General features: G+C 38.1%; 1 protein-coding gene across 1 annotated transcript in view; it reads right to left on the bottom strand.

The window, feature by feature from the left end:
* Positions 1-25,724, bottom strand: part of LOC102182534 (phosphatidylcholine transfer protein) — a 67,251-nt gene that overhangs the window by 6,652 nt on the left and 34,875 nt on the right. Inside the window, exon 5 of the mRNA XM_018063985.1 lies at positions 3,630-3,744. Within this exon, the coding sequence (XP_017919474.1) occupies positions 3,630-3,744 (115 nt within the window). The remainder of the gene's footprint in view (positions 1-3,629; positions 3,745-25,724) is intronic.

Genomic DNA, 25,724 nt, shown 5'->3' with positions numbered 1-25,724 from the left:
CATCCAGCCATCTCATCCTCGGTCGTCCCCTTCTCCTCCTGCCCCCAATCCCTCCCAGCATCAGAGTCTTTTCCAATGAGTCAACTCTTCACATAAGGTGGCAAAAGTACTGGAGTTTCAGCTTCAGCATCATTCCTTCCAAAGAAATCCCAGGGTTGACCTCCTTCAGAATGGACTGGTTGGATCTCTTGCAGTCCAAGGGACTCTCAAGAGTCTTCTCCAACACCACAGTTCAAAAGCATCAATTTTTCAGTGCTCAGCCTTCTTCACAGTCCAACTCTCACATCCATACATGACCACAGGAAAAACCGTAGCCTTGACTAGACGGACCTTAGTCGGCAAAGTAATGTCTCTGCTTTTGAATATGCTATCTAGGTTGGTCATAACTTTTCTTCCAAGGAGTAAGCGTCTTTTAATTTCATGGCTGCAGTCACCATCTGCAGTCATTTTGGAGCCCCAAAAAATAAAGTCTGACACTGTTTCCACAGGTGTCCTGGAACTGAGCAACCCAGTTTAGAAATGATGTTTCCAGAGAGGTTACTGTTCTTCCTAAAAATCTAGAAGGTGGCTTAATTATGCTAACTGTAAGATTTTTGCCTCTCTCCCATGTTGCATTATGTCACAGTTACAGGGACCAAATCTCCTTAATATCCACCATGCTACTATGTGCAAATAGCATCAGCTCTTGGAGAGAGAGAGCAAAGTGACGCTATGAAGTGCACAGCCTCTGTGCTCAAGCTGTGTGGGAAGAGTCCAACTAACCATTTAGAGAAGGAGCCAAGCCTAAGTTTCTCAAGGAAACAAGAGAATCCCTTGAGAAGGTGCTGACAGCACAGAAATGTGTTATTTAATTCAGCTTTTGAAAGAAAGAAAACCTATTAGAAGCAGACCATGGAGTAAAGAATTTATCAGTCCATTACTACAAGAGGTTGAAGATGACCTTGAAAGGAAGGGAATGAGTGGACATCTGCTGCTTTTGCCTGCTCAGCTATGACTCTCCCCTTCTTGCACCAGACTCTCATTCTCCTTCAGGGCATCACTGTTTACCTCCTTCTCCACTATGTGGTTTAAGCAGGACTGCTCAGTTCAGTTCAGTCACTCAGTCGTGTCCGACTCTGAGACCCTATGGACCGCAGCATGACAGGCCTCCCTGTCCATCATCAACTCCCGGGGTTTACTCAAACTCATGTCCATTGAATTAGTGATGCCATCCAACCATCTCATCCTCTGTCATCCCCTTCTCCTCCCACCTTCAATCTTTTCCAGCATCAGGATCTTTTCAAATAAGTCAGCTCTTCCCATCAGGTGGCCAAACTATTGGAGTTTCAGCTTCAACATCAATTCTTCCAAGGAGCACTTGGGACTGATCTCCTTTAGGATAGACTAGTTGGATCTCCTTGCAGTCCAAAGGACTCTCAAGAGTCTTCTCCAACACCACAGTTCAAAAGCATCAATTCTTCAGTGCTCAGCTTTCTTTATAGTCCAACTCTGACATCCATACATGACTACTGGAAAAACCATAGTTTTGACTATGCAGACTTTTGTTGGCAAAGTAATGACTCTGCTTCTTAATATGCTGTCTAGGTTGGTCATAACTTTCTTTCCAACGAGTAAGCATCTTTTAATTTAATGTCTGCAGTCACCATCTGCAGTGATTTTGGAGCCCTCCAAAATAAAGTCAGCCACTATTTCCACCATTTCCCAATCTATTTTCCATGAAGTGATGGGGCCAGATGCCATGATCTTAGTTTTCTGAATGTTGAGCTTTAAGCCAACTTTTTCACTCTCTTCTTTCACTTTTATCAAGAGGGTCTTTAGTTCTTCACTTTCTGCCATAAGGGTGGTGTCATCTGCTTATGTGAGGTTATTGATATTTTTCCCAGGAATCTTGATTCCAGCTTGTGCTTCATCCAGCCCAGGGTTTCTCATGATGTACTTTGCATATAAGTTAAATAAGCAAGGTGGCAGTATACAGCCTTGGCATACTCCTTTCCCAATTTGGAAGCAGTCTGTTGTTCCATGTCCAGTTCTAACTGTTGCTTCCTGAACTGCATACAGATTTCTCGAGGCAGGTCAGGTTGTCTGGTATTCCCAGACTGACTCAGTGTTAATTTCAAGGCTGGGAAAATCTGCAGAACATGGTCACAGTGATTAGTGCAGGGAAGGCATATGTGGACAGAATCCTGGCTTGCCACTCTAGCGAGTTTAGGCCCAAAAGTGGCTTTGTAAAGGTTCTTGGGTAGCTTATAGAAGATCTGGGAGGACCAGAGTTAGGTTAAGAACCTCAGGATTATTCCAGAAAAGTCAAACTACCGCATCCTCTGGACCATACTCCACACTGTGGACTGTTGATAGCAAGTACCACACATCAGAGGCTCTGTAAATGGCTACAGCACATGACTGAATCACAACTGGTAGGCAGATGGACAGAGAACATCTGGCTTCTCCCTCGACTATATGGCACCACCATTCCCCATAAAGTAAGAGTATTTGAAAACAGTATGTGGCCCTAAACCATGACAAACATGCCAAAGGAAATAATATATGATCCAGGCTGAGGTGAGAAGAACCAATCCTGAGACTCTGGATGCCATCTGTAGGAAAATTCCTGGTCCTCCGGGTTTGTGTACTTGGTTAAAATGTAAGCCTGCATCTTCTGGTGGCCTCTCTGCATGACATAGAATCTGCCTGAGAATGTGGTCAATACAGAAGAAAACAGAGTCAAGCTGAAGAAATGAACTATTACGTGTAGCTATCCTGGAAGCCAGACAACCATGGATTTTCTATGTCCTGAACCAATACACAATTTTCCTTTCATTACACTGCAATTTGTTAGCTTTTCTTCCTTGCAACCAGGATTTCTAACCATAGCAAGTGCCTGTCAGGGTTTCTGCCCCCTGGGCTAGCTGTATCTGTTCCACTGTGCCTGGGACAGCAGAGGTCACTCCCTGCTCTAAGTGTCAGAAAGATCCCCTATCTAATGCCACTCATAATTCTCCATTATTTCTGGGAAAAATCTAAGAAGTGTAGCTAGGTGACCAGCCTAGGCCCTTGGGTCTCTGGACTCTCCTCCCAGGCTAATTCCAGATTCTGTTACCCCAACAATTCAAAAGCATCCAACTGCTCACAGATTAAAAAAAAAAAAATCATGTTGTTTCATGCCTTCCTCATTTTACTCATATTGTTCCCTGGGCCAAATGTCCTTAACCCACTCACACTTCACTTTTCACCTCACTATGTGTATATATATTCTTGCTGTTTATAAAACTTTGATTCAATTTGTTAAACAAAACTCAGACACCACTTCCTCCAAGAAGCCTTCCATGCTCTTCCAGGTGTGTGTGTGTGTGTGTGTGTGTGTGTGTGTGTGTGTGTGTGTATGAGATGACAACAAACTTGTAGTAAGTTCAAACAGGAGCAAACAGGAGAGTGAATCTATTAAAGTATAAAAAGGAAGTCCTAGAAATATTGAAGGCATATTTCAGCACAGCACCTCAGATATCTGAGCCAAAATTTAAAATGAAATATAGTATAATAGAAAGTAAACCTATTGATCTCTGCTGGTTAGAGAAAATAGCAATAGATCCTACCTTCTAATTGATTTTTTTAAAGAAATACATGTCACTCACCTATAACTTGTGGGATCCGCCATCTTATATAGCCTAAATCCATACAGATATCTGCAAGTAGATCTGGTGGAGCTCTCAGAGTACCAATGATCTTATACTCATAAAGTCCAGTTGGCTGTAAAATGAGAACAGATAGAAACAGCCTATTGATTCCCAAGTTGCTATTACACAGCATATGAAAAATAGTTGCTTGTGCCATCTCACTACTGGGCATCTCCTCTGCAGTCTTGGAAATGCAATGGTGAAAAACAGGTGAAGAGCTTGCTGATCTTGCTGTCATAGTTCTATTTGTTCTTTGCCACAGGTGCTGGTGATAGCTATCCAGGTAATTTAAGTAGGATAAAAGAAGGCTATATGATAAATGGTGTCTAGTTTTGGGGGGCTGGTGGTTTGTTGCATATCACCAGGTGTTCAGGGAATGTCTTTATCAGGGATTTACCAGAAGAGTTTGTTCTGTGTATTAGAAGGAGCTGGCCATGGAAAGATGAGAAAAGCCCATTCCTGGCAGGGAGAAGGTTCACAGGCTGATGGATTGATTGTCTTACTCAAAGAACAGAAAGTCAGGGAGACCAGAGAACTGTGATGGGGAAAAGTTATAGGAGGTGCTGTCAGAGAAGTAGTGGGGGCTGGATCCAGAGGGCTTTGTGAACCAAGGCAATAGGCAAAAAGATTTTATTCTAGTAGCTATGGAAAGCCAGTCAATAACTTAAAATAGGGAATTTTTTTTTATTAGTTCTTGCTTCTTGGTAGAACATAGAGCATAAATGAGCAAGGAGATGGGTTAGAAGACCAGTACAATGATCCAGAGAAGAGAGGTTGATGATTGGCCAAAGCGGTAACAATAGTGACGGGGAAAAGTCAGTTATTTGGGGAAACATTTTGGAAGTAATGTCAACAGAAATTGCTGACAGGTTGGCTGTAGAGACAGAGATAGCTAGAACAAATCTTGTAACATTTGCTTAAACAACCAGGTAGATGGGAGATCCATTTTCTGAGAGAGAGAAAGCTTGCAGAGGTGGTGGTCTGTGGGCTGACCAAGAGTTCTATTTTGAGCAAGTTGAGTTTGAAATGCATATTAAACACTCATGTGGAAATGTCACATAGGCAGAGTTCACACTATTTTAGATAACCATGGGCCACAATGAAACCCAAAACATTATTGTTTTACCAATTCCAAGATGGAATTTTTCAGCAACTGCTTTTTTTTTCCTATAAAAAACGTGTATTAAAAAATATTTTTTTAAGAATGAAAAAGGGATACATGTAAATAGAGAACAGATTTGTGGATACAACAGAAGAAGGAGAGGGTGGCACAAATTGAGAGAGTAACATTGAAACATATATATTAACATATGTGGAATAGAAAGGTAGTGGTAGCTGTTGTATGTCACAGCCTAGTGCTCTGTGACAACCTAGAGGGGTGGGATGAAGTGGGGGAGGAATGGAGGAGATGTATAAGAGGGAGGGGATATATGTATACTTATGGCTGATTCACGCTGTTGTATAGCAGAAACCAACACAATATTGTAAAGCAATTATCCTCCAATTAAAAAAATTTTTTAATATTAAAAAAAGAATGAAATGGGGGAAGAAATGCCAGCTTCAAATCATACTGGTCCTTTTTATTCAGAAAAAAAAAAATGATTATTTCTAAATTTCTAAGTACAAGAGATTTTCCTTGTTTTCAAGCCATTTTCTGTGAGGATGTAGGCTGGAGGGGTACACTTCACTCTCTGTACAATGGCAACTAATTCTTGACACCCCTGCCAAAAGGTTTATTGTACAATTCCTGAACCTCTTAGCCAAGGGTTCTGTGTTAAGATTAAACTAATGACTTAATTCCAATACAAAAACAAACAAACAAAATAAACAAAGATGGACCTTTTAAATGTACCTATACTTCCAGATGCTAACGCAGTCTTATTGGCTAACCAAAGATGAATGAACCTACATTCTTAAACACTGTTCCAAGAACGTATGTGAAGTCAAGGTGTAAACATGAAAATCTCTCTAGAGATCCTGAGGCTTCAAAGGTATCCTGACTTAGGTGGCAGAACAATAATTCTCAGTTTAGGAATCTCAAATGTCTATGAAAGTACCAGGCAAAAAATGGAAAGTAAAGTTGAAATTGAATTCATAAGGATGTTTCAGCTCTAAGAGTATATGGCATTATACCAAGACTTTTCAATCAGCAAATGAGAAACTGGTAGGTCTGACCTCCATGTGTGCTGTGCTATGGATGCCCCACAGGAAGGACAGGATTCAAGAGAAAATTCCTCCTTCTCCTTCTGTCTCCTCCCATCAGCTTCACAGATGGGAAGAGGATGAGGCTTTATACCCAGCACACATCTACACCCACACACATTTTAGTTAGCTTGGGAAGACAAAGAATTAGCTTCTGTTCAAGAATAGTGTGGCCCCATTTTCTATACACAGTGAGCAAGAAAGATAGCTAGGTATAGAGATTATGATCTCCCCAACTTCACATGAATTAGCTTTGGTTATCTGGATAAGTGAAGACAAACTGCTTCCTGGAAATAGTTCCCATCCCTCCTGAATGTATTGATAATTTTAACCCTTAGTGACTTCAGTCCTGTCATATTACAGAAAAGAAAAAGCCCTTAAGGAAGAGAAAAACAAAACAGTGTGATTTATGTGAATACCCAAGAATGAACTATCATGACAACTTTCTTTAAAAACTCCCTTCATGGCAGGACTGAGAAATGCTGGAACACCAGAGGACAAATTGTGGGATGACGTCTTTCCTTGTCCATCAGTAAAATGTTCTTTACAGGTATTTAGAAGCCTCATTCAAATTCTTGCATCAAAGACTCATTTCCTTTGAAAGAGGACCTCAGCAAACATATTCACAACTTCATTTTGTCTTTGAAACAATAAAGTGAATTTTTACAACTATAAAAATAATTCATATTCATTAAGAAAAATTATAAAATCTGAAGAAAATTTAAATGTCATGTAATGCTAAAGTCCACAAATACCTAATTGCGATATATGATATATTGCTTCTCTTTTGAAAACTTTTTATTGAAGTACAGTTGATTTACAATGTTGTATTAAATTCTGTTTAGTAAAGTGACTCAGTTATAGATATACATACCTTCTTTTCTATAGTCTTTTCCATTATGTTTTAATGTATCACAGGATATTGAATGTAGTTCCTGGGCTATACGGTAGGATTTTGTTGTTTACCCATCTTATATGTAAAAGTTTGCATCTGCGAGCCCCAAACTCCCAATGCTTCACACTCTCTCTCCATCTCCCCCAGGCAACCACAAATCTGTTCTCTATATCTCTTAGTCAGTTTTTGTTTCATAAACATGCTCATTTGTGTCCTACTTTAGAGTCTATATATAACTGGTAACATATGGTATTTGTCTTTCTCTTTCTGACCTGAACTTCACTCAGTATGATCATCTCTAGGTCCATTCTTGTTGCTGCAAAGGGCATTATTTCACTATTTATAATGGCCCAGTGATGATTATATATATACATTTACATATACAAACCACATCTTCTTTATCCATTCATCTGTCGGTGCACATTTGGGTTGTTTCCATGTCTTGACTATTGTAAACAGTGCTGCTATGAACATACAGATGCATTTATCTTTTTGAATTATAGTTTTTCTGATTATATGCCCAGGAGTGGGATTGCTGGATCATATGGCAAATCTATTTTTAGTTTTTTGACATCCTCCGTAATTTTTTCCATGACTGCATCGAATTACATTGCCACCAACCCTGTTAAGAGGTTCCTTCTTCTCCACACTCTCTCTAGGATTTATTATTTGTAGATTTTTAATGATGTCCATTATGACTGATGTAAGGTGGTACCAGTGTTGTTTGGATTTTCATTTCTCTAATAATTAGTGACGATGAGCATCTTTTCATGTTCCTATTGGCCATCTGTATATATGTTCTTTGGAGAAATGTCTATTTAGGTCTTCTGCTCATTTTTTGGTTGGGTTGTTTGGTTTTTGGTTTTGGTTTGGTTTTCATTATTTCAGAAGTTAAGTCATGTCAGTGGTATCATTTGCAAATATTTTCTCCAAGTCCATATTTCGTCTTTATGTTTTGTTTATGGTTTCCTTAGCTGTGAAAAATCCTGTAAGTTTCATTAGTTTCCATTTGTTTATTTTTGCTTTTATTTCCATTGCCTTGGAAAACTGAACTAAGAAAACATTGTATACTTTAAATCAGAGAATGTTTTTCTTCTTCTAGGAATTTTATGGTGTCTTGTCTTATATTTAAATTTTAAGGTATTTTGAGTTTATTTTTGTGTATAGTGTGAGGATATATTCTAACTTCCTTGATTTACATGTGGCTGTCCAACATTCCTAACACTGGCTTGCTGAAAAGATTGCATTTTTCCCATTGCATATTTTTGTTTCCTTTACCAAAGATTAATTGTCCATAGGTATGTGGTTTTATTGATGAGCTGTCTATTCTGTTCCATTGACCTGAATATCTGTCTTGTGCCAGTACCATGCTGATTTAATTACTGTAGCTATGTAGTATTGTCTGAAGGTTATGCCTCCTGCTTTGTTCTTTGTCCTCAGAATTGTTTTGGCAATTCTTTGTCTTTTATGTTTCCATATGAATTTTAGAATTATTTGCTATAGTTCTGGGAAAACTATCATAAATATGTTGATAAGCATTGCATTAAATCTGTATATTGCTTTGGGTAGTATGGCCATTTTAACAAAATTCTTCCAATCCAAGAGCATAGGATATCTTTCTATTTTTTTAATCTGATTTAATTTCCTTTATTAATGTTTTATATTTATCAGTATGTAAGTCTTTCAACTCCTTGGTCATGTTTATTCCTAGATATTTTACTTTTCTGGTTCATAATTTAAAGCTTTTTTTTTTAATCCCCTTTCTGATATATGACTGCTAGCGTAAAGAAATGTAACTGATTTCTGTATGTTCATCTTGTATCCTGCTACTTTGTTGAATTCATTTACAAGTTCTAATATTTTGGTGTGAAGTCTTTAGTGCTTTGTATATGGGGTATTATGTCACATGCATATAATGACAATTTTATCTTTTCCTTACCATTCTGAATTATATTTTATTCATTTTTCTTGTCTGATTGCTATGGCTAACACACATGTCTTCAATAATATGTTGAAGAGAAGTGGTGAGAGTAGGCATCCTTGTTTTGTTCCCTATTTTATTGGGAAGGCTTTCAACTTTTCACCATTGATTTTTATGTTGGCTGTGGATTTGTCATAAATATCTTTTATTATATTGAGACTTGTTCCCTCTATATTCACTTTCATAAGGTTTTTATCATGAATTGATGTGAAATTTTATCAAACTCTTGTTTTGCATCTATTAAAATTATTATGTGGTTTTGTCTTTTCTTTTGTTGATGTGGTATATCAGATTTATTTCAATATGTCGTGCCAGCCTTGTGGCCCTAGGATGACTCCCACTTGGTCATGGTGCATGATTTTTTTATATGTTGTTCAATTCAATTTATAAATATTTTATTGAGCATTACTGCATGTATATTCATCAAAAGATATTGGTCTGTAATTTTCTTTTTTGGTAGTGTCTTTGTTTTGTTTTAGTAGCAGGGTGACGGTGGCCCTATAGAATGCCTTTGGGCATGTTCCTTTCCCTTCAAACTTTAAGATGAGTATCAGAATGACCAGTCTAAATTCTTCTTTGTGTGTTTGGTAGAATTTGCCTGTGAAGCCATCTGGTCTTGGACTTTTATTTGTACAGATTTTTTTTTTTTAATTAAAGATTCTGTTTCACTTCTAGTGATTGGTCTGTTCAAGCAATCTATTTCTACTGGATTCAGTTTTGGTGAGCTGTATGCTTCTAGAAAGTTGTCAGTTTCTTCTAATTTGTCAAATTTGTTGGCATATAATTGTTCATAGTCATATATATATACATATATATATTTCTTCAGTGTCAGTTGTTTTTCCTCTTTCACTTTTATTTTGTTTATTTGGTCTTCTTTCTTTTCTTCTTCATGAGCCTGGCCAGAGGTTTATAAAATTTGTTTATCCTTTCAAAGAACCAGGTCTTGGTTTTATTGATTTTTTCATTATTTTTATCTCTATTGATTTCCTCTCTCAACTTTATTAACTCCCTCCTTAAGCTTCCTTGAAGTTTTGTTTGTTCTTCTTTTTCTGATTATTTTAGATGGTGAGTTTGATTATTCACTTGAGATTTCTTATTTGTTAAAGAAGGCCTGTATCAATACGAGCTTTTCTCTGAGAACTATTTTGCCACATTCCATAGTGTTTGTATAGTTCTGTTTTCATTGTCATTTTCCTTGAAGTATTTTTTAGTTTCTTCTTTGATTTTATAATTTAAACACTTTTTAGTAGCATGCTGTTTAGTCTCCATGTAATTGTTTCTTCCCTTTTTCATTTTTCAGGGATTGATTTCTAGTTTCATGTCATTGTGGTCAGAAATGATGCTTGAAATAATTTCTATAACTCTTAAATTTGTTGAGGCTTGTTTTGTGCTCTAGCATGTGGTCAGTTGTAGAGAATGTTCCCTGTGCACTTGAAAAGAATGTGTATTCTGCTTTTTTGGAATAATACATATTTCTTTTAAGTAAATAAATAATTCTTTGTAACACATGTTACATAACGAAAGTAACATATTATAATGGGTGGTGTTCTTATTTTGAAAGTGAAAGTCACTCGGTCATCAACAAAGATCATGGCATCTGGTCCTATCGCTTCATTGCAAATAGATGGGGAAACAATGGAAACAGTGACAGACTTTATTTTCTTAGCCTCCAAAATCACTACAGCCAGGAAATTAATAGATGCTTACTCCATTGAAGAAAAGCTATGACCAACCTGGATAGCATATTAAAAAGCAGAAACATTACTTTTCCAACAAAGGTCCGTATAGACAAAGTTATGCTTTTTCCAATAGTCATGTACGGGTGTGAGAACTGGACTATAGAGAAGGCTGAGTGCCAAAGAATTGATGCTTTTCAACTCTGGTGTTGGAGAAGACTCTTGAGAGTCCCTTGGACTGTAACAAGATCAAAACAGTTAATCCTAAAGGAAATCAGCCCTGAATATTCATTGGAGGGACTGATGCTAAAGCTTAAACTCCAAAAATAAATAAATAAATAAATAAATAAATAAATAAAGCTTAAACTCCGATACTTTGGCCACCTGATATGAAGAACTGACTCATTAGAATAGACCTTGATGCTGGGAAAAATTGAAGGCAGGAGGAGAAGGGAACAACAGAGGATGAGATAGTTGGATGGCATCACTGACTCAGTGGACATGAATTTGAGCAAGCTCCAGGAGTTGGTGATGGACAGGGAGGCCTGGCATGCTGCTGTCCATGGGGTCACAAAGAGTCAGATATGACTGAGTGACTGAGCTGACTGTTCTTATTTTAAAGAATATAATTTTAAAGCTATAGAAAGATCATGCCTAATTTATTTTCATTAGTTATTTCTGTTTCCAAACAATTTTACAAATGTGAATATTGTGAAATAATTATTCCATATAAGACTGGTCCATAATTATATTTTTTTCATTTTGAAAGCAGTAAGTTTTATTAGAGATAAATTTTAGAGTAGAGGACATTAATATTTGAAGTGTCTTTATACATTTCATAAATCTTTAAGATAGTTGTTTTCTCTATATAATCACCAGTATCAAAGGAGCATCTCATCAAGATTGAGTACCATTATTTGTACAAAAGAAAAGACAATAAATCAGTTTATTTGGGCAATGTTTTTAGTATTGATGTGTAAGTCTCTTTCAAATTATATAAACTCTTTCAAACTTGTTGCTATACTTGTCAACTTATTAACACTTCAATGACTTCAAACAAGTTTACTCAAGATGTTCTTGGCTTTTCCTAAAGCTCCTCCAGAAAACCAGTTCTAAGAATGGTTCATTTTTTCTTAATTTAAAGTAAAACATATTGCATGACTTTCTATATTCCATTTATAGGGTATTTCATTTGCTATACTTCATATATGTAGATAATTTTTCAATAGTAGAGAGTCAGTGACTATAAAATGTATAATACAATTAATAGAAGAAATAAAATATTTGTTAGAGCACATACTATCTTTCTTACAGAGAGAAACCCTATGGTCCTATGCATAGTTAATAAATTTTCTGGTTTCCTATGCAGGTAGAAGTGGCTATATGACACTTCCTTTCTGTTTTGAATATACACATGATATCTACAACTGCAGAAGCTATTTTGTGACAAGAGGAAAAAGGATGGGGACTAAAAAGATTTAAAGAGTTTTGCCAGCCACGTTGATAAGCTGATCCAAATCAGACACTGCTGACCTCTAAACTACTTGTTAGCTAGAAAAACAAACCTCTCTTTGATTGTCATTTTTAATTCAGTTTTATTTTACTTGCACCAATAAGCAATTCTAATTATTGCAAGTGGACCTTACTGGTGATGAATTTTACTTCAGTTCTGTGATCCTGGAAAACAGTAGTTAAGAAACTCACTCACCCTTTGTATTCCAAAAAAAAAAAAACAGTTTGCCACTAAAAAAATCACCTTTCCCCCATGATTTGGATGAGAGTCATATACACACCCCGTGTTCACTTTTCACAAGGCCAGACACAATGCTTCTACATTCCCTTTCCATGTCCCATTAGTGATCAGCTAAACTGCCTGCTCTACTGACCAGTAGGGTCAAAATGCTTGTTAACTGAACTAAAGTGTCTGTCCTCCCTCCAGAACCCTAAACTTGGCCCAGCCTCAGTCTGAGCAGCATCACATCCAGCCACCACTGAGAATAGGTTGGCTCTAGGGTAAGAAATTCTCTGTTACATTTTCCAGTTATATCACCTCATTTCACTCCCCACATGTGGCTTCAACCTTGCTGACTTAAAAAAGACCTTTCTGCCTCACTCCTGAGACACTCTGAAGTTGATGGTCAAAGCACTCTCCCTACTATGATAATCCCCAAACCCTTGGCAAATAATCGTTTTGAATGAAAGTCCTCTTACTAAGTGAAACTTTTTTTTTATTTGACTTTAAAATATGCTGTCAAATACTTTAAATATAAATACTCTATTAAAATACTTAGAGAAACACTGCTGCCTATAGTACATTTATTTATCCTAAGAAGAATAAATTATGTAAGAAGCAATATGTTTATATATGAGAAATGTCCAAATGTCATAAAGCATGCATTTGACATTTGCAATTCCTGCATAGGAGTAATTTCTACAGAGGAGTAATCCCCACTGTTCCTACACCCTGACCTCGAGAAAGGCATCACTCATTTTCTTCAATTATGGTGTTTATCTGCATTTACATAACTAACTACAAGATAGCTTTGATAAATCACATCTCTCTAATCCTGTCAGTATGTACTTGAGTGTACACGGAATTTCCTTTGCCTCTCCTAGAAGAGCTCATTTCCATTCTCCATGGGCCAGGAAGCCTCTCAAATCTATCACTGTGGCAGCTATCCAGCACCGACTTTCTATGGCATGTAACAGGCTCAGAAGGTATGAAAAGTAAACATTTTTCATTAAGGAAAATCACTCCTAATGGCAGGTGTCAAAGCTGCAGCTGCTATTGGGAAGTGTGTACCATGACAATTAAGAAGAAAGACAGCTGACTAAATCTGATTCAACATTTGATATCTCTCCAAAAACACATGGCAAATTTAATCCTGAAGGACTGCAGAGAAATAGATAAAATAACACTGATAGTTAATGTTTACTGCATCCTTACTGAATACCTTACCCTGGGTTAAGTGCCTGACAGGGTTCACTCCACTTAATGTACACAATGAAAACATGAGGTATAGACCATTAGTAAACTCAATTACAGACAACAAAAAAGAGGTTTAAAGAAGTTCTGAGAAATTCCCAGAAAAGTTTAATTCTGTAGAGATAAGAAGTAGCTTGGTGTTTGTCTGGAATTGGAAATGGGAACAGCAAGGGACTGCAAATGAGCAAGACATTTCTTTGGAGGTTACACAAATGTTCCAAACTTAAACTCTTGTGAATGTTGCATAACCCCATAAATTTACTAAAAATCATTGAATTGTACACTTTAAATGAAAAAGAATTTATAGGACTTAATAAATCTGTAAGGCTTTTAATTATATTATGAAACTCACCCAATGTCACACAACTAAGGAACCTGACTTGAAGTTCATTAGTTGCAACAGAACCTGGACTTGAAGCCAGTGATGTGATGGCAGAGATCAAAGTGTGTTATCCTGCCTTCAAAGAGTCACTGACCTCTCCCAACATATTATTAGTTAATTAATAAGCAGCTGGACTGCACACAGCCATAGCCAGGGCACCTTATAATTTATCATTTCAACCATAACTTTTTCAAATAATAGGGGTGTAATTATATTTTTCAACAGGAAAAGGGTAAGCTAAGCCTATGGTAGATATGTTGGGACACAGATCACACTAGCTATAGTTCACAGCCAGCCAAACACCATTTAATTTATTAGGTGCTTCAAAACGTATCTTCCAATTGGATCCCTGTACAAACTTGGCAGAGAAGGATTTCTCTCCACTTTATAGACTCAGCTAGAGTTTTAGGTTCATAAATCCTTAACTTACAGAGCAACTTGGTATCAAAACTACACTTTAAACTGGGGGTTGCTGAATCTGCCATGTTAGCTAATACTGAATAGTCCATAATCTAAGAAAAGCTTTTACATTTTACATAGTTATAAAAGTCTGTACAAAATAACCATCATTTTGCCTTTTAGCCTGTAAAGCCTAAAATATTTTATATTTGGCTCTTATAGGGGAAAAAAAAGACAATCTTGGCTTTAGACGATTGCCACCATCCATTCTAAAACAACAACCCAGGAAAGCTCTGAGTTACTAGAGTCATGTTGCAATTCTACATATAGAAGAGGAATATTTGTGTCATAAGTCCAAATATATTATATTTTATTTTGAATCACATAGAAGGTTATTATTTAAGTTCAGGCTGCCCTTCAAGTAAATCTGTCAATCTTTAGCAAACTATACAAGATAAATACCAAAAATCTTAAATATATCATATACAAAGAGAAAAATAAAATCTTGAAAGAAGCCATGGAAGGGAGGATGGGGGATTACTTTATCAGTTGAGGAATACAGATGGAAATTATAGCAGATATCCCATCAGAAACCTGACAAAAAAAGAGTGGAGTGAAATATATAGCATTTGAAAGAAATAAGCCAATTATATGCCAATAAAATGGACAATGTGGAAGAAATGGACAAATTCTTAGAAAAGTACAACTTTCCAAAACTGAACCAGGAAGAAATAGAAAATCTTAACAGACCCATCACAAGCATGGAAATTGAAACTGTAATCAGAAATCTTCCAGCAAACAAAAGCCCAGGTCCAGACGGCTTCACAGCTGAATTCTACCAAAAATTTCGAGAAGAGCTAACACCTATCCTACTCAAACTCTTCTAGAAAATTGCAGAGGAAGGTAAACTTCCAAACACATTCTATGAGGCCACCATCACGCTAATACCAAAACCAGACAAAGATGCTACAAAAAAAGAAAACTACAGGCCAATATCACTGATGAGTATAGATGCAAAAATCATTAACAAAATTCTAGCAATCAGAACCCAGCAACACATTAAAAAGATCATACACCATGACCAAGTGGGCTTTATCCCAGGGATGCAAGGATTCTTCAATATCCGCAAATCAATCAATGTAATACACCACATTAACAAATTAAAAAATAAAAGCCGTATGATTATCTCAATAGACGCAGAGAAGGCCTTTGACAAAAACTCTCCAGAAAGCAGGAATAGAAGGAACATACCTCAACATAATAAAAGATATATATGACAAAGCTACAGCAAACATTATCCTCAATGGTGAAAAACTGAAAGCATTTCCCCTAAAGTCAGGAACAAGACAAGGGTGCTCACTTTCACCATTACTATTCAACATAGTTCTGGAAGTTTTGGCCACAGCAATCAGAGAAGAAAAAGCAATAAAAGGAATCCAAATTGGAAAAGAAGAAATAAAACTCTCACTGTTTGCAGATGACATGATTCTTTACATAGAAAACCCTAAAGACTCCACCAGAAAATTACTAGAGCTCATCAATGAATATAGTAAAGTTGCAAGATATAAAATCAATACACAGAAATCCCTTGCTTTCCTATACACTAATAATGAGAAAATAGAAAGAGAAATTAAGGAAACAATTCCATTCACCATTGCAACGAAAAGAATAAAATACTTAGGAATATATCTACCTAAAGAAACTAAAGACCTATATATAGAAAACTATAAAACACTGATGAAAGAAATCAAAGAGGACACTAATAGATGGAGAAATATACCACGTTCATGGATCAGAAGAATCAATATAGTGAAAATGAGTATACTACACAAAGCAATCTATAGATTCAGTGCAATCCCTATCAGCTACCAATGGTATTTTTCACAGAGCTAGAGCAAATAATTTCACAATTTGTATGGAAATACAAAAAAACCTCGAATAGCCAAAGCAATCTTGAGAAAGAAGAATGGAACTGGAGGAATCAACCCACCTGACTTCAGGATCTACTGCAAAGCCACAGTCATCAGGAAAGTACGGTACTGGCACAAAGAAATATAGATCAATGGAACAAAACAGAAAGCCCAGAGATAAATCGACACACCTATGGACACCTTATCTTTTACAAAGGAGGCAAGAATATACAAGGGAGTAAAGACAATCTCTTTAACAAGTGGTGCTAGGAAAACTGGTCAACCACTTGGAAAAGAATGAAACTAGAACCCTTTCTAACACCATACACAAAAAAAAATTCAAAATGGATTAAAGATCTAAATGTAAGACCATAAACTATACAACTCCTAGAGGAGAACATAGACAAAACACTCTCTGACATACATCACAGCAGGATCCTCTATGACCCACCTCCCAGAATACTGGAAATAAAAGCATAAATAAACAAATGGGACCTAATTAAAATTAAAAGCTTCTGCACAACAAAGGAAAATATAAGCAAGGTGAAAAGACAACCTTCAGAATGGAAGAAAATAATAGCAAATGAAGCAACTGACAAACAACTAATCTCAAAAATATACAAGCAACATATGCAGCTCAATTCCAGAAAAATAAACGACCCAATCAAAAAATAGGCCAAAGAACTAAATAGACATTTCTCCAAAGAAGACGTACAGATGGCTAACAAACACATGAAATGGTGGTCAGCTTCACTCATTATCAGAGAAATGCAAATCAAAACCACAATGAGGGACCATTTCACACCAGTCAGAATGGCTGTGATCCAAAAGGTTACAAGCAATAAATGCTAGAGCGGGTGTGGAGAAAAGGGAACCCTCTTACACTGTTGGTGGGAATGCAAACTAGTACAGCCACTATGGAGAACAGTGTGGAGATTCCTTAAAAAACTGGAAATAGAACTGCCTTATGACCCAGTAATCCCACTTCTGGGCATACACACCGAGGAAACCAGAATTGAAAGAGACACGTGTACCCCAGTGTTCATCGCAGCTCTGTTTATAATAGCCAGGACATGGAAGCACCTAAATGTCCGTCAGCAGATCAATGGATAAGAAAGCTGTGGTACATATACACAATGGAATATTACTCAACCATTAAAAAGAATACATTTGAATCAGTTCTAACGAGGTGGATGAAACTGGAGCCTATTATACAGAGTGAAGTAAGCCAGAAAGAAAAACACCAATACAGTATACTAACACTTATATATGGAATTTAGAAAGATGGTAATGATAATGATAACCCTGTATGTGAGACAGCAAAAGAGACACAGATGTATAGAACAGACTTTTGGACTGTGTGGGAGAGGGAGAGGGTGGGATGATTTGGGAGAATGGCATTGAAACATGTATAATATCATATATGAAATGAATTTCCAGTTCAGGTTTGATGCATGATACTGGATGCTTGGGGCTGGTGCACTGGGACAACCCAGAGGGATGGTACGAGGAGGGAGGAGGGAAGGGGGTTCAGGATGAGGAACACGTGTATACCTGTGGTGGATTCATGATGATGTATGGTAAAACCAATACAATATTATAAAGTAATTAACCTCCAATTAAAATATATAAATTTATATTTAAAAAAAGAAACAAGCCACAGACCTAGTGTTTTATATCCAATAACACTTTTCTTCAAAACTGAAGAGAAAACAAACAAAATAACTTTTCAGGCAAATAAAAACTGAGCAAGCAGCAGATCACCTGCTCTGAAAGAAATGCTAAAAGTAGTTTGTCAGGGAGAAAAAAAATGGTTTGGGTCAGGAACTCAGATCCACATAGCATAAAAAGTGCCTATTTAGTCTTACAGCTTCTAGAAGGCATGGACTTTGTCGTGTTCATCAGGCATTACTGGAGCTCAGCAAAATACTGGCATACAATAGGCCCTGAAAGACTGGTTGGATAGATCATGAACCAATATTCTGGAGTTTTTGTCTCACTAGAGTATATTCAGACAACCCAAAGGCAGACACAGAAAGATGTATTTCCTACACTAAATGCCAGGATAAGGAAGCTGTATCATGTTTTTTAGCCTTTTTATATCTTAACAACACATTAAAACTCCCAGGCTAAAACTCAAAGTTTTATATTCACACAATTCTCCCTTTCTTGCAAAAATATATTCATCTGCATGGTTTCCATGGAGAGCAAAATAGTTTGCCAAAATAGTGTCTGGAGTGGTGAGCTTGTGAAGTCACAAAGTACCCCCACTGGAGAGCCTGATAGAATTCTCCTTCTGCTCACAGTTGATGATTTTGATGTTAAAGGCAGGTTAGAAGACCAAACAAGAACCATTTTCTATGTGACATTGACCCAGTTCAAGCCCTGATTAGCCCAGGAATTGGTGTAATAATATGTCTGCTGCTGCTGCTAAGTCGCTTCTAAAGATCCAGAATATCCAATCCCTTCCTACAGGTCATCTTACCTGTCAAGGTTTCCAAAGGCCCAGGGATAATAAAAGTTCTTGTTGATTAATAGCCACCTGGTGTGATCTTTCATGCAAGGATGTAGTAAAAGACAGAGTGGCAGCACAAAGCTATACCTGCAGACAAATGTGGGGAATCCTCTCAACTCACTCACTTCATTCCCTCAAAGCTGCACCTTGGGACCAGCATCTTCATACTGCCTCGTACCACACCCTCCTCCTGAGAGAGAACCGAGGCTCTGACATTTCTATCCAGTTGTATGCTCAGGGATGTTGGAATAGGACAGAAAGAGACACACAGAGGGAGGTGGCCTCAATCCGTAGCAGGAAGTAGGAGGCTGCATATGACTTTCAGTTTTAAGCCCTGGTGACCCTACTCATGAGTAAATAGGGTCCATAAGTGTCCTGCATGGAAAAAAAAAAAAATTGTTCCGTGAATCATGCTGGTACACAGAAGGGTGAGAGAAGGGAGAAGAACAGTCCCATTATCCAGAAGTAAAGAAGACAATGATACTATCAGATTATGATTCTACCTGGAGAATGAGAGTGGAAGCTTCTCTTTCATGGAGGTAAATGGCAATTAAATATCTGCTTCCCTCTGAAAGGCCAAACTTCCTCTCATCCCAGCCTGGAGAACCACAGAGATTTCCCAGAGAAGCCAGGCTCCTAATAGTTAACAGCATAGGAAAGAACAGTCCCTGGGAAAGTGCAATCTGCTCCTCACCAAACTTACTGATTAAGAGATCTATGAAAGGATAAAAACAGCTTTATCTCACAGTGAAAGACACCTAAAAAACATAAGAAGTCAAACCATCAGCCAGATCTTTGTGTTTTGCTGCACTGAAGGTCTTGTGGGATCTTAGTTCCACTATCAGAGATCAAACCTGCGGCCTCAGCAGTGAAAGCACAGAGTCCTATCCCCTAGATCCCCAGGAAATTCCCCAGATCTTTTTACACCAACATTTCCCTGGCCTAAATCAATGATGTGCATGCTGCACACGATCTGCATGCTGGTGTCACATGATCTGCTGTCGTGTCACCACTTCTACTGGCACGGGAACCAGCCGAAAGCTCCCGGGAGAACTGGCTGCAGATCCCCGGGAAAACTTTTGTAAGTGACCCGTGGTCCTACTCTGCCAGGAGAACTTCTCAACATTGTTCAGGGAACGTCATGTGCTACCAACTGGGGACTATTAAAAATCAGAGACAGTGAGTCTAAAGTGGATGTTGCCTTTGTCTTAAGATACTCTTACTTTTGTGCTTATCTTTCGGTTCCCACTGTTTATCAGCTCCCGCCTCCAAACTCAGAACCCTTTTGAGAACCATGCAAGATGCTCCTCATACATCAGTTGTCCTCAAATCTGGTCCCTGGACCAGAAGTTTCAACATAAGTTGTTGTTCAGTTGCTCCGTCATGTCCAACTCTTCATGACCCTATGAACTATAGCATGCCAGGTTTCCCTGTCCTTCACCATCTCCTGGAGCATGCTCAAACTCATATCCATTGAGTTGGTGATTCCAACCATTCATCTCATCCTCTGTCTTCCCCGTCTCCTCCTGCCTTCAATCTTTCCCAGTATCAGGGTATTTTCTAATGAGTCGGCTCTTTGCATCAGGGGGCTTCAGAGTCAGAGTCAGTATCAGTCTTTCCAATAAATATTTAGGACTGATTTCTTCTGATTGACTGGTTTGATCTCTTTGAAGTCCAAGGGACTCTCCAGAGTCTTCTCCAACATCACAGCTCAAAAATATCAATTCTTTGGTGCTCAGACTTCTTTATGGTCCAACTCTCACATCTGTACGTGACTACTGGAAAAACCATAGCTTTAACTGTACGAACCTTTGTTGGCAAAGTAATGTCTCTGCTTTTTAATATGCTGTCTAGGTTTGCTTTCCAAGGAGCAAGCGCTTTTTAATTTCATGGCTGCAGTCACCATGTGTAGTGATTTAGGAGCCCAAGAAAATAAAATCTATCACTGTTTCCATTGCTTTCCCATCTATTTACCATGAAGTGATGGGACTGGATACCACGATCTTCATTTTTAGAATGTTGAGTTTTAAGCCAGCTTTTTCACTCTCCTCTTTCACTTTCATCAAGAGGCTCTTTAGTTCCTCTTCCATTTCTGGCATAAGGGTGGAGTCATCTGCATATCTGAGGCTATTGATATATCTCCTGGCAATCTTGATTCCAGTTTGTGCTTCATACAACCCAACATTTTGCATGGTGTACTCTGCATTGAAGTTGAATAAACAGGATGACAATATATAGCCCTCCTTTCTCAATTTGGAACCAGTCCACTGTTTCATGGCCGGTTCTAACTTTTGCTTCTTGAGCTGCATACAGGTTTCATAGGAGGCAAGTAAGGTGGTCTGGCATTACCATCTCTTTAAGAATTTTCCAGTTTGTTGTGATCGACACAGCATGGGAAATGAGTGAAATTATCTGATTGTTAGTGAATTCTTGAGTACCACCCTTCTTGGGAACTGGGATGAGGATTAACCTTTTCCAGTCCTGTGGCCACTGCTAGGTCTTCCAGATTTGCTGACATATTGAATGCAACACCTTGATAGCATCATCCTTGAGGGTTTTGAATAGTTCTACTGGAATTCTGTCACATCCACTAACTTTATTAACAGAAGTGCTTCCTAAGGCCTACTTTACTACACTCTCCAGAATGTCTGGCTCTGGGTAGCTGACCACACCATTGTAGTCATCCGCTTCATCTGGATCTTTATTATACAGTTCTTCCATGTATTCTTCCCATCTCTTCTTGATCTCTTCAGCATCTACTAAGTCTCTACTGTTTTTGTCCTTTATCGTGCCCATCTTTGGACAAAATATTCCCCTGATATCTCCAATTTTCCTGAAGAGATTTCTAATCTTTCCCCTTCTGCTGTTTTCTTCCAGTTTTATACACTGTTCATTGAAGAAGGCCTTCTTTTCTCTCTGTGCTGTTAACACATGTTTAGTTTAATATACCTCTGTGTTAAGTTTAATATGCCTTTCCCTTCCTCCCTTGCTTGGCATATCTCTTCTTATTTTTAGCTATTTGTAAGGCTTCCTCAGATAACCATTTGCCTTCTTGCTTTTCTTTTTCTTTGGGTTGGTTTTGTTCACTGCCTCCTGTGTAATATTATGGACCTCTGCCCATAGTTCTTCAGGCACACTGTTTACAAGTTCTAATCCCTTGAATCTATTTGTTACCCCCACTGCATATTCATAGGGGATTTGATTTAATTTGTGCCCACTGGCCTAATGGTTTCCCCCCACATCCTTTAGCTTAAACCTGAATTTTGCTATGAGAAACTGATGATCTGGGATTTTCCATTCTATTTTTAATATAAGTTGACAACTGGCTAACAATAGAATGCAAAATGGAAAACAGGAAGAAGGAGGAGAAAAAAAGCAAAACGTGAACTCCTTAACCACACCCACTGAATTAAAATTGGGAATTTAGTTCTACTGTGAATTTTAACAGGCCCTGCAGGTGATTCTGGTGCACTAGCATTTCAACATACACAAAAGTAGGGAGGACAGAATAATCAACCTCTATATGAAAGGGGAACTTTTCAAATGGACCATCCCCCCTAAGCTCTACTGCATCTCAATTAAATCTGGATTCTAAGTAAAGTTTGGTGATGTCCTTAGAGCTCCCTAGACAATTCTAATGTGCTTGAGCTTTGAGAAATAGTCTCTAGTCCATTTCTCCTCCACATATTTGCATGACACAATCTTTCATTTTACTTCTATTTCCACTCAGTTGTTACCTCTGGAAAGGGGGCTTTCCAGATTCTCTTTATCTAGAGCATATCACATCACTCCTAGATACCCCCATCCCCACCATAAAATCTCTGTATCCCTTCATCCCACTTTTCTTTCTTTGTAGCATTTTTTCAACTGCCATTTCATTATATACTGATAGCTTACAGTGAACGATGTTGGATTTATGATTTCCAAAGAAGATTTAGTTTTGGAATGAGAAACCAGTCTTGGCCACTCTGGGCTCTTGTGTGGCAGAAGATTTATTACAATGAAAAGGGACAGAAAATGCTTCTGACATAGACATCAGAAGGGGGAGGAGAGTGCCCCCCTCACTAGTCTTAGCAAGGGAGCTATAAGCTTTTTCAATTGGCTATTACAATAAATGAGAAGAATTTCTCAAGTTTGTAAATATCTTTCTAGACCCACTCCCACAATTTAAATTTTAAGATGACAGGATTAGAACTAACAATAGAAAGATCTTATGAGACTCACTCCATGAACAGTATGAAAAGGCAAAAAAGATAGAAAACTGAAATATGAACTCCCCAGGTCTGTAGGTGCCCAATATGCTAATAGAGATCAGTAAAGTAACTCCAGAAAGAACGAAGAAATGGAGCCAAAGCAGAAACAAAGCCCAGTTGTGGAAGTGACTGGTGATGGAAGCAAGGCCCAGTGCTGTAAAGAGCAATATTGTATAGGAACTTGGAATGTTAGGTCCAAGAATCAAGGCAAACTGGAAGTGGTCAAACAGGAGATGGCAAGAGTGAGCATTGACATTTTAGGAATCAGCGAATTAAAATGGACTGGAATGGGTGAATGTACCTCAGATGACCATTATATCTACTACTATGGGCAAGAATCCCTTAGAAGAAATGGAGTAGCCATCATAGTCAACATAAGAGTCTGAAATGCAGTACTTGGATGTGATCTCAAAAACGACAGAATGATCTCTGTTTCCAAGGCAAACCATTCAATATCACAGTAATCCAAGTCTATGCCCTGATCAGCAATGCTGAAGAAGCTGAAGTTGAGGGTTCCATCCATGAAGACTACAAGGGTTTCTAGAACTAACACCCTCAAAAAGATGTGCTTTTCATTATAGGGGACTGGAATGCAAAAGTAGGAAGTCAAGAAACACCTGGAGTAGCAGGCAAATTTGGCCTTGGAGTACAGAATGAAGCAGGGCAAAGGCTAATAGAGTTTCCCACGAGAATGCACTGGTCATAGCAAACACCCTCTTCCAACAACACAAGAGACAACTCTACACATGGACATCACCAGGTAGTTAACACTGAAAACAGATTGATTATATTCTTTGCAGCCAAAGATGGAGAAGCTCTATACAGTCAACAAAAACAAGATGAGGACCTGACTGTGACACGGATCATGAACTCCTTATTGCCAAATTCAGACTTAAATTGAAGAAAGTAGGGAAAACCACTAGACCATTCAGGTATGACCTAAATCAAACCCCTTACAATTATACAGTGGAAGTGAGAAATAGATTCAAGGGACTAGATCTGATAGACAGAGTGCCTGATGAACTATGGACAGAGTTTCATGACACTGTACAGGAGACAGGGATCGAGACCATCCCCAAGAAAAAGAAATGCAAAAAAGCAAAATGGCTGTCTGAGGAGGCCTTACAATTAGCTGTGAAAAGAAGAGAAGTGAAAAGCAAAGGAGAAAAGGAAAGATACACCCATTGGAATGCAGAGTTCCAAAGAATAACAAGGAGAGATAAGAAAGTCTTCCTCAGTGATGAGTACAAAGGAATAGAGGAAAACAATAGAATGGAAAATACTAAAGATCTCTCCAAGGAAATTAGAGATACCAAGGGAAAATGTCATGCAAAGATGGTCTCAATAAAGGACAGAAAAGGTCTGGACCTAACAAAAGCAGAAGATATTAAGAAGAGGTGGCAAGAATACACAGAAGAACTATTCAAAAAAGATATTCATGACCCAGACAATCACGATGATGTGATCACTCACCTAGAGCCAGACATCCTGGAATGTGAAGTCAGGTGGGCCTCAGGAAGCATCACTATGAACAAAGCTAGTGGAGGTGATGGAATTCCAGTCGAGCTATTTCAAATCCTGAAATATGCTGTGAAAGTGCTGCACTGAATATGCTAGAAAATTTGGAAAACTCAGCAGTGGCCACAGGACTGGAAAAGGTCAGTTTTCATTCCAATCCCAAAGAAAGGCAATGCCAAAGAATGCTCAAACTACCACACAATTGCCCTCATCTCACATGCTAGCAAAGTAATGCTCAAAATTCTCCAAGCCAGGCTTCAGAAATACATGAACTGTGAACTTCCAGATGTTCAAGCTGGATTTAGAAAAGGAAGAGGAACCAGAGATCAAATTGCCAGCATCTGTTGGATCATCAGAAAAGCAAGATATTTCTAGGAAAACTTCTATTTCTGCTTCATTGACTATGCCAAAGCCTTTGACCATGTGGATCACAATAAACTGTGGGAAATTCTGAGAAAGATGGTAATACCAGACCACCTGATCTGCTTCTTGAAAAATCTGTATGCAGGTCAGGAAGCAACGGTTAGAACTGGACATGGAACAACAGACTGGTTCCAAATAGGAAAAGGAGTATGCCAAGGCTGTATATGTCACCCTGCTTATTTAACTTCTATTCAGGGTACATCATGAGAATCGCTGGGCTGGATGAAGCACAAATTGGGATCAAGATTGCCGGGAGAAATATCAATAACCTAAGATATGCAGATGCCACCACCGTTATGACAGAAAGTGAAGAAGAACTAAAAAGCTTCTTGATGAAAGTTAAAGAATAGAGTGAAAAAAGTCGTCTTAAATCTCAACATTCAGAAAACTAATATCATGGCATCTGGTCCCATCACTTCATGTCATGTATATGGGGAAACAGTAGAAACAGTGCAGATTTTTTTTTTTTCCTGCTCCAAAATCACTGAAGATGGTGATTGCAGCCATCAAATTGAAAGATGCTTATTCCTTGGAAGGAAAGTTATGGCCAACCGAGACAGCATATGGAAAAGCAGAGACATTACTATGCAACAAAGGTCCATCTAGTCAAGGCTACAGTTTTTCATGTATGGATGTGAGAGTTGGAGCACTGAAGAATTGATGCTTTTGAACTGTGGTGTTGGAGAAGACTCTTGAGAATCTCTTGGACTGCAAGGAAATCCAGCCAGTTTACCCTTAAGCAAATCAGTCCTGAATATTCCTTGGAAGGACTGATGTTGAAGTTGAAACTGCAATACTTTGGCCACCTGATGCAATGAACTGACTCATTTGAAAAGACCCTGATGCTGGGAAAGATTGAAGGCAGGAGGAGAAGGGGACGACAGAGGATCAGATAGTTGGATGGCATCACTGA

Source organism: Capra hircus, chromosome 19, assembly GCF_001704415.2.
Source record: "Capra hircus breed San Clemente chromosome 19, ASM170441v1, whole genome shotgun sequence".
NCBI classification, from domain to species: Eukaryota; Metazoa; Chordata; class Mammalia; order Artiodactyla; family Bovidae; genus Capra; species Capra hircus.
This window is presented reverse-complemented; position numbering and strand designations above follow the sequence as displayed.